Source organism: Prionailurus viverrinus, chromosome A3 (genome assembly GCF_022837055.1).
Source record: "Prionailurus viverrinus isolate Anna chromosome A3, UM_Priviv_1.0, whole genome shotgun sequence".
NCBI classification, from domain to species: Eukaryota; Metazoa; Chordata; class Mammalia; order Carnivora; family Felidae; genus Prionailurus; species Prionailurus viverrinus.
In genome coordinates, this window is record NC_062563.1 from 1858343 (window position 1) to 1868936 (window position 10594).

Genomic DNA, 10594 nt, shown 5'->3' on the forward strand with positions numbered 1-10594 from the left:
TCCGGCCCAGAACACGAATTAAGGAGAACGACACAAGCAGGGACGGTAAAACTCACGTTTATTAAGCGACTACCGTGTGCCAAGAAACTAAGAGGTGCCTGGCCAGCAGCCAAGGCCTGGTGTCCGGGGCCCCCTCCGATGTGCCCAAGCCCAGCCACACGGCCCACGGACGCGACTGCCACGCCACCCTGCGAGCGCAGTGGGAGCGCGGCACTGGGCGGCGGGGATCCCTTGGTCCCGAACCGGCAGAGAGCAGCCCACGCAGGTCCCAGCCTGCAGGCCAGCTAGCCAGCTGCGGGGACACTGCCCGTCTCCACCTCAGGGTCCCTGGCAAAGTCACATTCCCTACGGTCCCCCCCCCAAGTGCCGTGCTGCCCTCTGCCCCGGCACCGAAACGGTTTGGTCACCACCGGAGAAACCTCCCTAGCGCTCAGCGCAGGCTTCCCCCAGGCTGGCTCTCCCCGCCCTTCCGGTTTGGGCCCCGTGACCTGCTCCGTGTAGACCACCGGCAGGACCACCCTCGACTCCTTCGATCTCCCGCATCCTTCTGTGCAGACCACGTGCGGGACCGCCGCAACTCCCTGGATCTTCCAGAGCCTTCCTAGCCTCGCTCCTTGGTTTTCCTTGTCTGGAATCTCTCTCCCAGACACGTCTTCTGTTACGAGTTAAACGTGTTCCTCAAAATATTCGGTTCGAGTCCCAACCCCCAGAGCCTGCCAACGCGGCCAGATTTGAAAACGACGTCTTTACACCGTATTCGAGTCCAGGAGAGGTCAGACTGAGGTCGAGGGAGCCCTAAATCCTACGAACGGCGTCCTTAAAAGAAAAGGGCGATTCGGACACAGAGATACACACGGAGAAGAACACCCCGGGAAGGCCGAGGCAGGGGTGGGGTGAGGCGTCGACAAGCCCGCAGCACCAGGAGCTCAGAGAAAAACAGCAGAGCCTCCCCGAGAGCCCCCAGAAAGTCACCAGCCCTGCTCATGGCTTCATTTTGGACCTTCTGGCCTCCAGAGGATGAAAAGTAAATTTCTACCGTTCTAAACCACCGAGTTTACGACAACGTCACGGCAGCCACAGGAAATGAACACGTCTGCTTCTCCCCGACGCTTCCACTGGTGGAACCAGGGTCACAGACGCTCTAGTACGTACCGAGCACTAGCTGTGCCAGGCAGCGTGCCACGCTAGGGACACAGCGAAGAATAATTCGGTAACGTGCAAACTCAGGAGCCCCGGCAACCTGTCAAAGCGCTGCAGTTACCACAGGACTGCCAAGAGAGAATGGGGGAGGGGATGTCTGAGTGGGCCTTGAAGGCCGAGCAGAAGTTTGCCGGGCAAAGTCCTGCTCAAATAGATGCTGAGGACAAGCCGTGTACTTCCTGCTCTCTCGCCTCCCTCAACGCTCCGAGCGTGGGTGTAAGACCCGTACCTCTCAGCCCCTCACAGCCAGCCAGCAAGACCCCCACCCGTTCCCTGCCACAGCGCCAAGGTAACACGCGCACTGCCAATCCCGTCAGTACAAATCAGGCGAGGGCCTAAACGGAAGACCCGTTTTCCCCGGTCAGCGAGTTTCCCTCTTTGCGACCTGATGCCTGGGGACATCAGGCGCTCTGGCACGCGGTTTTGCCCGAAGACTTCTGGGAGCTTTAACGGGGCGTGAGCGCAAAGTGCAGATAGTTAGATGGGTGCTAAGCCAAAAGAGGCTTTGGAAACAGTGTCTGCGCTCATCACATTCGAGCTCCAAAAAGGCAAGGTGCCAGGCAACCCCCCTGGATTGCCCGAGGGTGCCTCTGAGCCAATCGTTTGACCCTGTGTTTAGCCAGGCGCTCCCAGGGCAGTCACTGGCGACAGGTGACCCTGGAGCCACTGTGCGGGTCTGTCTCCCCGCAAGCCACTTAACAGCAACCACGCTTGTCTTCACTATGCCTCAGTTTCCCTATCTGTAAAACGAACACAGTACCTGCCTGCCACAAAGAGTTAAGATCCGCAAAGCCCGGCGAGCAGGCAATGCAAAAAGTGCTCGGTGTTTACTAAACAAACGCAAAGGTCGCACTTCTGCCCCTTCTCAGGTGCTCTTTCCCGTTCGCAGCTCGCTGACGTCCACTCGCCAAAACCGGCCGCAGCAAAGGCAGTCTGCAGACAGGCGAGAGGCAGAGGACAAGGTCCACAAGGTCCTGGCGAGCCCCTAAGCAAGGGGGCCGCGGTCGTGAAGGCGAACCCCGCCGGCGAGAAGCAGCCAGTGGGGAACCGAGGCGCACCGCTGACCCGAGACTCCCCAGGGCGAAAAAGAAACCAGGGCAGCTGCCAGAGACGCCGAGAAAATGCAAACGGGAATGGCTAACACCGATTTTCTTCTGAACGTGCCTTCTACGGAGAAACAGAAGACTTAAAATCCCAGACCCAAAGCGTAAGGCTTCTGGTAAAGGTGCCCCACACCCACGTGAGCGTGATCTCGGTAAAACCACAAGGCCAAACTTACAGGACGCGGGGAAAGGCTGTAAAACGAATCGGTAAAGTTTCTGTTAGGTGAGGAGGCTGGCCGGGGTGTCAGGCTGAAAAACAATGTGACACGCGAGTAAGGGCCGCGGCGCGCGGCGGGCGGGTCGGCCCCGGGGCTGCCGCGCTCCGGGCCGGGCTCCGGGGCCGCGCGGGCTCGGCGCCCCGCGCTCCACGCGCCCCCGCGGGGCTCGCAGGGCCGGGCCCCCGTGCGCCCGGGGCCCCGCCGCCGCCCGCGCCGCCCCGGCCGCCGCCGGCCCGGCCCGGCCGGGCGGGCCCGGGCCCCGTCCCCCCGCCGAGCGGGGCGCGGGCGGCGCGGGGGGCGGCGGGGTCGCGGCCGTCGGCTGCGCCCCGGCTTTGTTCGCGCCCCGCGCCCGCCGGCAGCCCGCGCCTCGGCCCCGCGCGCCCCGGCCCCGCGCGCCCGCCCCGGCCCACCTTCTGGATGGTTTGCTGCGTGACCTCCCCTTTGCCTCGCGGCCGGGCGGACGCGAAGGCCACCGACATGGTCGCGCGCGGGATCTGCCCGAGCTCCTCGGGGCTTCTGCTCCGGCGGCGCTCGGCGGCCCCGGGCGCTCATTCTCCGCAGTCGCTGGGGGGGCGGGGGCCGCGGGGGGCGCCGCGCCGTGGGCTCGCCCGCCCCGCCGGCCCCTGCGTCGCCCCCGGGCCCGCCGCGCCGCCGCCCCCGCGCGCCGTCCGCCCCCCCAGGCCGAGCCCCCGGCGGCGCCCCGCGTCGGCCGCTCTGCGCCCCGCGCCCGGCCCTCCACCACCGAGCCGCCCCCCGCTCTCCGTCGCCGGTGGTTCGGCCCGGCCCCGCCCCGACGCGCGCGCACGTCAGCCGGACGCCGCCTGACGCCGCCCGACGCCGCCGTAAGGCGCCGGACGCCAGCAGCGCAGTGCGCGGCGGCGGGGGCGGGCAGGCGCGCGACGCGGGAGCAGAGGCGTCGTGAATCGCGGGCCGCGCGGCCGTGAGTGTGCGCTTTTCCCCGGCTCCGCCGCCGCCGCCGCCGCCGCGCCGCGCCGCGCCGCCGGCATGAGCTACGACCGCGCCATCACCGTCTTCTCGCCCGACGGCCACCTTTTCCAAGTGGAGTACGCGCAGGAGGCCGTGAAGAAGGGCTCGACCGCGGTGAGCGGCGGCCGGCGGGGCCTGGCGTGCGGGGCGGGTGGCGAGAGCGGGGCGGCGGAGGCTGGTGCGCGCCGGGCTCCCGGGGTCGGCCCGGCTTCGCCCGTGCTCACGGCCTCCGCCGTAGGGATGCGCTTTGTTCGGGCGGCTCTCGTGGAGCCCCGGGATCGTTGGTGTCGCTGAAGGAAGCGGGGCGGGGGCCCGTCTGGGACCTGCGGATGCTGGGACGGCCGCGCAGGCGGGCGCAGGAGAGTCTGGGGCCACTGCCCTCCTGCCGGTGGGTTCTCACCGAAGGGTGGCAGTGCTACATGTGTGCCAGTGACTTCGCACGGGCGCTCGCGAGGCCGGCGCGCTCGGTGTGAGCGCTGAGCCTTGGAGTACCGGTTTCTCTTTCCCTGGGGCGTCTCCAGGGTGTATGAGCGGCCGTGAGACGGCCATTTTGGCGGGTCACCCTGCAGGGCCCTGCTTGGGCCCTGGGCCGTGGGCGCGGGTGCGGGCGCCTAGCAGCAGGGCTGGGTCGTTGTTGGCTCGGTGACTCCTTCACGTCCGTAAGCAACCTAGGTGAGCCGCACCCCTGCGGTCCCGGCCAGGGGACTTCCCCACTGGGGACGGCAGTGGTCCTGGAAGCCCAGGTGCGCTTCAGGAACAAAGGGAAGCAGGCTCTCCGGGGCGGCGGTGCCACCGGGAGCCCTCCACCGGGTCGGGCAGCTTGGCGATCATTCTCCTGCTGCCACCTGAGCACAGATCTGACGTTTGGGCCACCATTTGAATTTTGGATGGGGGATGCGTTTGAGACACCTGTGGGTCTGTGTTCTGGTGTTACTGGTTTTCCTCTTACCTGCTGCCGTCTCGGAGGTTCGCGTGCACAGAGAAAAAGGACACAGCTCTGGGCGAGGAAGTGCTTTCATTTCCTGAATCTCTTCTGAAATTCAGGTCCAAAATCCATCTTCTGGCCCAACTGGGTTAAAGAGCACTGGGAGAGGAGCTGCTTGGACACTCCCGGCCCCCGTACTCCCTCGGGCCAGCCAGGGTGGCTTTGCTTAATCCTCCCAGCATCTCTGAGCCTGGCTCCCTTCTCCCAGGGGAACCTGGAGGGTCACCTAAGAGCATGAAGAGCCTTGAAGTCAGAAACACAGATCAGTGTTTTTCCACCATGGTCTGGGGTTGGGGGTGGGGGGCGCGGGCTGGAATTTTGCGCCCCAGGGGGTGTTTGCCAACCGGTGCAGACTTGTTTCTTTGCCTGTGAAGTGCTGCCAGCTGACATTTAGGGGTAGAGGTGGGCAGGGCAGCCCCAGGGCCCGCAGTGCCTCGGCTGAGAGATCTCTGGGCTGAGACGTGTTGCTCCTTGGAGCATTGCCCTGTTTCTATCCGCTCATGCCCTGACGGGGTCGAGGGATCACTTGGCCAGTGGGAGATTTTTCCATGTTTCGGATACGCCCTCCTCCCCTCTACAGTATCTGCTATGTGCAGAGAGCAAGCTAATTCCCGGGAATAGTTGTTAAGATGTTAAGAGTTGTCCTTCCACTTGAGGGCAAACCAGACCTTCCCCAGAGCTGTGCACAGGTGTGCCACGGTGCGGGGGGGGGGGGGGGGGGGGGGGGGGGGGGGGGTTGTTGTTTCAATGTTTTTTTACTTTGACAGAGAGGGAGCGTGTGCACACGTGAGCAGGGCAAGGGCAGAATCTCAAGCAGGCTCTGCACTGCCAGCGCAGAGCCCGACTCGGGGGCTCGATCTCACAAGCCACTGGGAGATCATGACCTGAGTGGAAACCAAGAACTGGATGCTTAACTGACCGAGCCACCCAGGTGCCCCCAGCGTGGGTTTTAATATGCTTCACAACTACAGAAACATTGCTTTTGGGGCACTTGTCTCAAATGTCAGGATCTCAGGCTTAAAAGCCTTGCATGTGTCTCTGTGATTCTCCCCAGTTGAAGGTATATACACAACAGTTACTGTGTTGTAATTGAGACTTCGTATCAGTACGTTCAGTGCACAGGAGTGGGCGCCCAGGTCGTGACACTTGGGCCAGCTCTGCCAGAAATGGGTCAGTATCTGTGATCTGCGAAGCGTGGGGCCCCCACCCCCAGGGTGTTTGCAGGTCCCGGTTACCATCTGCTAAGCGCCCTGAGGCTGATGGCAAAACCTCTTGTTGCTTTCTGTTTTTGTTTTTTTTTTTTTTTAATTTTTTTTTAACGTTTATTTATTTTTGAGACAGAGAGAGACAGAGCATGAACGGGGGAGGGGCAGAGAGAGAGGGAGACACAGAATCGGAAACAGGCTCCAGGCTCTGAGCCATCAGCCCAGAGCCCGATGCGGGGCTCGAACTCACGGACCGCGAGATCGTGACCTGGTTGAAGTCGGACGCTTAACCGACTGAGCCACCCAGGCGCCCCACCTCTCCTTGCTTTCTTAAGCACTGTGTTGATTTTTATTGAAGGTCGGTGTGCGAGGGAAGGACATCGTTGTTCTGGGCGTGGAGAAGAAATCAGTGGCCAAACTGCAGGATGAGAGAACCGTCCGCAAGATCTGCGCGTTGGATGACAACGTCTGCATGGCGTTCGCAGGTGAGTGGGGCCGGTGCCCTGGTCCTCAGAGGCCCTTATTAGCACTTTGGAGGCCGTCTCAGTGGGTTGGCTTTTGGAAGATCTAGAAAGTGGGGAAACTAAAGTCATTTAAAAGGAGTCGATTGGGAGGCTTTGCTGTTGCTGGCGCATGACTGGATCACAGTTACAGTCTGGAGACAGGCCTGGCGAGCCTGGTTTTCCCCGACCACAGTTCCCTGCTGTGGGGCATGCTGTGTGCCCCGGGCACTCTCGTGGCTTCCCGAGCTCCTCCGTGCGGGTCCACTCTAGCAAGATCCCAATGTACGTAAACTAACCTAGGGACTGGCGTGTCTTGTCCGAGGCCTCTGTGCACAGCCAGAGGATGATCACCCCGGGGTCCATCACCCAGATGACCTGAGAGCTGGGTTTCAGAGGACTGGCTGGAGTATGTAACTGCCGTGTGGTCGTGTGACCTGTGCCGTCCCCGATGGGAGCCGATGAGGCGTGGCTCCGGTGGCAGTCTTTCTGCTGTTGCAGGGCTCACTGCGGATGCGAGGATAGTCATCAACAGGGCCCGGGTGGAGTGCCAGAGCCACCGGCTGACCGTGGAGGACCCAGTCACCGTGGAGTACATCACCCGCTACATCGCCAGTCTGAAGCAGGTGGGCATCCCGCCACAGTAGTTCGTGGTACCTGTGTGTACCTGTTTGCAGAGGTCCCTTCAGGGGAATCAGAAAACTGCTCTAATTCCACGCACAGTCCCGATCTTTGTGCAAATGTAACTTACCGTAGGTTATCCACTTTGGTGGCATTGTTTGCGTTTAGTGGCGTGGGATGGTCCAAATTCACGTTTCTGAAGGGACGTGATAGTCTCTGTCTTGATGTCCTGAACGGTTGGCTTCCAAGCATTTGGGAGGAGCTGAGAGCCACCTCCACCCTCTGGTGACATGCCGGTCATTTTAAAGTCAAGCGTGTAGCCAAAGCGCGTGTTGTCAGAGTGGTTCCAGCGGTCTCAGTTGTGCTCCACGATGCGTTCGGTCGTGGGCAGGTCTTGCACACCTTTCTGAGCCAAACTGCACAAGAGGAGGAGGACCGCTGAGTAGTCCGGGCTCACGTCCCTCATCATTGGAACTGCAGATAACTTGAATGTCTCCATCCCTTCAGCGAAGGCTCAGCTGTTGGGAACACCGTGTGCGTGTGTGTGTGTGAGAGAGAGAGAGAGAGGGAGAGAGAGAGAGAAAGAGGACTTAGGGTGGGTTCCACAGGGCCTTTCGTGCTGAGGCATTAACATGTTCCTTCTCCCGCCAGCGCTACACGCAGAGCAATGGGCGCAGGCCGTTCGGCATCTCCGCCCTCATTGTGGGTTTCGACTTTGATGGCACCCCCAGACTCTATCAGACGGACCCCTCAGGGACGTACCATGCCTGGAAGGTGAGGCCCTGACAAAACAGAGAGTCTTCGGGCGGTCTCGCCAGTAAAAAGTTGCAGAGGCCACTGGAAGGTACCAGGTCTTCTGCTGGTGTAAGGAGGCCGTGTCCTGCGGGTGCGCGTGCACGCGTACTCACCACCCGTTTGTTCTGTGATGCTCCTGTTGATAGAGCGAAGGAGTCATTAGACATTGCTGTTTGAGACCATGTCCAAGGATAGGGGGCAATGGGGGTATGTGGCACGAAGCGCTGTCACCCATGTGTCTTTCAGTAACAAAGGAGAATCCCACTCGTGGCTAAGGATCAGCACCAGTTCCAAATAGCTCTTTGGGAAAGGAGTCCATAGGGCAGGACCAAGGGCAAGGCTGCCTCTGACACGGCTGGCCCAGGCAGCTGCGGTCTTGTCCTCGGGCCGGTTCTGGATTGTCGTGCCCGGCACCGTAGAACACATTCCTCTTTCAGGCTAATGCTATAGGCCGGGGCGCTAAGTCCGTGCGTGAGTTTCTGGAGAAGAATTACACCGACGAAGCCATCGAGACAGACGACCTGACCATTAAGTTGGTTATCAAGGCCCTCCTGGAAGTACGTTTGCATTTGAAATCTGGTGCTTGGGCTGGGCAGAATGGACAGCACAGAAGTGGGCGGCTGGGTGCAGGCAGCAGGAGCGGGGGCGGTGAGGCCGCCGACGGTAATGCCGGGCGCCCCAGGGCTTGCTCAGCCGGGCCCTGCCCCGGTGCTGTCAGCTCCCTCATGCGGCTGGGGCAATCAAGGACCGAGTTGCTGGTCCGAGGGCACGCTCAGGTGAGGAGCGGCAGAGGCAGGACGGGAGCCAGCAGGTGTGGAACTTTCCACTCAGAGCACGCCGCTGCTAAGATTGGGGGATGAGGAGAATGGGGACTAGTGGCTGGGAGCTGTGGCCTTGGGCTTTGTCAGCACTTGGGAGATGCTGGCAGGTAAAGCCAGAGGCAGGGGAGTGGCCAGAAGGCCAGGCTGGCGTCCAGCTGTTGGGCTTTGGTGGGGGGGGGGGGGGGGGGGCTAGGGGGGCTGGGAGCCTAGCTGCTGTGTGGAAGCGGGTGGCGGGGCGGGTGGTGCTGGTGCCATGCAGGTAGGCACCTGGCCTTATTCTTCGCTTTCCAAGGTGGTTCAGTCTGGTGGCAAAAACATTGAATTGGCTGTCATGAGACGTGATCAACCTCTCAAGGTAATCACCGAGGTCATCTGGTGTCCTTCGCTCTGGAGCATCCCCAGGGATGGGGCGGGGGCGGGGGGGTGGGGGTGGGAACAGGGACCCTACTCCTGTGGCGCTTGTGCTCCAGGAGATTTCTTCCCAAGGCTCCCCACAAACAAGAGGAAGAGTAAGCATCATCGTGTGGGTCTCCGGGGGAGGCTGGGGCTCGCGTGGCTGCTGGGCACGTTGAAAAGCTGCCGCAGGCCTGTGGCAAGCTGACCGGTGTCACCCTGATCAGGCGCGCACACCCTAGTTTTTCTGGTAGAAGCTGCTGTGAGCTGCATGTGGCTGGAGCCCCAGAGCTTTCCTCCCCAGGGGAGAGGGGGTGCTGGTTCCCTGGTGCCTTGTGTGCTTTGGAGGCTAACTGTAAACTTTCTTTGGTAGATTTTAAATCCTGAAGAAATTGAGAAGTACGTTGCTGAAATTGAGAAAGAGAAGGAGGAAAACGAAAAGAAGAAACAGAAGAAAGCCTCATGATGATGAAATCTTGAATTGATTTTTAAATTCAAATCATGGATTTTCAAAGCGATACATAGGCATTTCCCTCCACTCATCTACTGTCCAAGGGTCCTGCAATAAACTTCCTATTTGTTAACCTTTTCTTCAGAGCGTGTGTCTCTTGGGTGCAATCAGGACAGCTCTGTAGAAAGGGGGTCTTCCCCTCGCTGCGTCTGAGCGCTCTCCTTAGTGTGCGCGCTCCTCTGTGCTCTTGTCGCTAGTCTCGAAGTCGCCAAGCTACTGGTGGCGGGCCAGGGGCGTCCAGCTTTTTGGTTTGGGAGTCCAGCAGTGCTAGGAGCGCACGCCAAACGTGACGGCTGCTGTAGACAGGCGCGCGGCATTAGAGACAGACGCCGAGACTCCCGAGTTTCTCTTCCCAGAGGGGCTAGCAGACAGACCTTGTTCCTTCCTGACAGACACACGTCAGGGAACACGTGGCGCCCAGTTGGTTTTCACTCAGAATCCCACAGAGCAGCAGCCGTGTTCAGAAAGAGTCGTTTCTGGTTTCCCTAGATCAAGTCTTCGCACTTGTGTGCTCTCCCTTGAGTTCCTGGTGCTGATTGTCCCCTGTGCTTGCTCTCCCGCCAGAGATGGCCCTTCCAGGTTCCACCCAGCAGCAGCCTTGCCCTCACCCCTGCAGCTTCACAGCTTCACAGGAAGCTCTGCCACCAGTCCCGGTGACAGGACCACCGCCGGGCACCCCTGCCCCACCGGGCGATGGCACAAAGGGCTCTTTGAGTCCCTGGGCCGGCTGCCCTGCCAGCTGTGCCCTTGGGATTCCAGGGCGCTGCTCCCACCTCCGTCTGCAGCTTCCCTCACTGGGTTCTCGCTGAATGGCACGTATATATTCGATCTAGAAAGGAGTAAAAACGCCCAGATACGTTTTGAGCTCAGTGTAAAATGTAGCATTGTCACAACGTCAGCATAGAGCGTCAGTAGTGAAGTTAGTCATTGTGGTAAACTGTGACGGGACTATATTTAGATCGCCTAAAGGAAATACCTGCCTAGTGCGACCGCTGAGTCACCTACTTCGTGGAGGATTCGTGTTTTGGCTACCTGCATCTGACTATGGAAGATTTTAACTTTTTATTGGCCAAGGATGTTAGTTGTTTCCCCCAAAAAGGAAGGTTGCTGAGAACTTGTTGAAATTGTGAAACTGACCACGGTGCCGTGCCGTTGCAGGCCAGCCCCCTGCTGCTTGGGCCTGCTCTGGGCCCAGCGGAACCACAGGCAGGCACCGAGGGAGCGGTGACACAGTGGATGGGGCGGGCCTTTCAAA

The 10594-nt window shown here is 60.7% G+C and overlaps 2 protein-coding genes across 9 annotated transcripts in view; one reads left to right on the plus strand and one right to left on the minus strand.

Annotated features, from left to right (window-relative positions):
- The window catches only part of SS18L1 (SS18L1 subunit of BAF chromatin remodeling complex), a 30112-nt gene extending 27023 nt beyond the window's left edge, over window positions 1-3089 (minus strand). For 6 of the 8 annotated variants that reach the window (XM_047853340.1, XM_047853336.1, XM_047853343.1 and 3 more), the window contains exon 1: window positions 2932-3089. In XM_047853340.1, the coding sequence (XP_047709296.1) occupies window positions 2932-3000 (69 nt within the window). In that variant the 5' untranslated portion in view covers window positions 3001-3089. Of the gene's footprint in view, window positions 1-2479; window positions 2553-2931 lie in introns of all 8 variants that reach the window. The other 2 variants (XM_047853338.1, XM_047853341.1) reach the window with 1 other exon arrangement.
- A 296-nt stretch (window positions 3090-3385) lies between these two features.
- PSMA7 (proteasome 20S subunit alpha 7) lies at window positions 3386-9412 on the plus strand. Its single transcript, XM_047854503.1, has 7 exons — window positions 3386-3622; window positions 6057-6183; window positions 6700-6824; window positions 7471-7593; window positions 8052-8171; window positions 8728-8790; window positions 9202-9412. The coding sequence occupies exons 1-7, from the start codon at window positions 3527-3529 to the stop codon at window positions 9292-9294; spliced, it is 747 nt and encodes a 248-aa protein (XP_047710459.1). The 5' UTR covers window positions 3386-3526; the 3' UTR covers window positions 9295-9412.
- The last annotated feature ends 1182 nt before the right edge of the window (window positions 9413-10594 follow it).

Bases quoted from the DNA above. Each gene is read 5' to 3' on its own strand.
- PSMA7 (XM_047854503.1), top strand. From the start codon at position 3,527: ATGAGCTACGACCGCGCCATCACCGTCTTCTCGCCCGACGGCCACCTT. The intron at 6,184-6,699 runs GTGAGTGGGGCC...CTGCTGTTGCAG, and splicing joins CGTCTGCATGGCGTTCGCAG to GGCTCACTGCGGATGCGAGG. The intron at 8,172-8,727 runs GTACGTTTGCAT...TCGCTTTCCAAG, and splicing joins TTATCAAGGCCCTCCTGGAA to GTGGTTCAGTCTGGTGGCAA.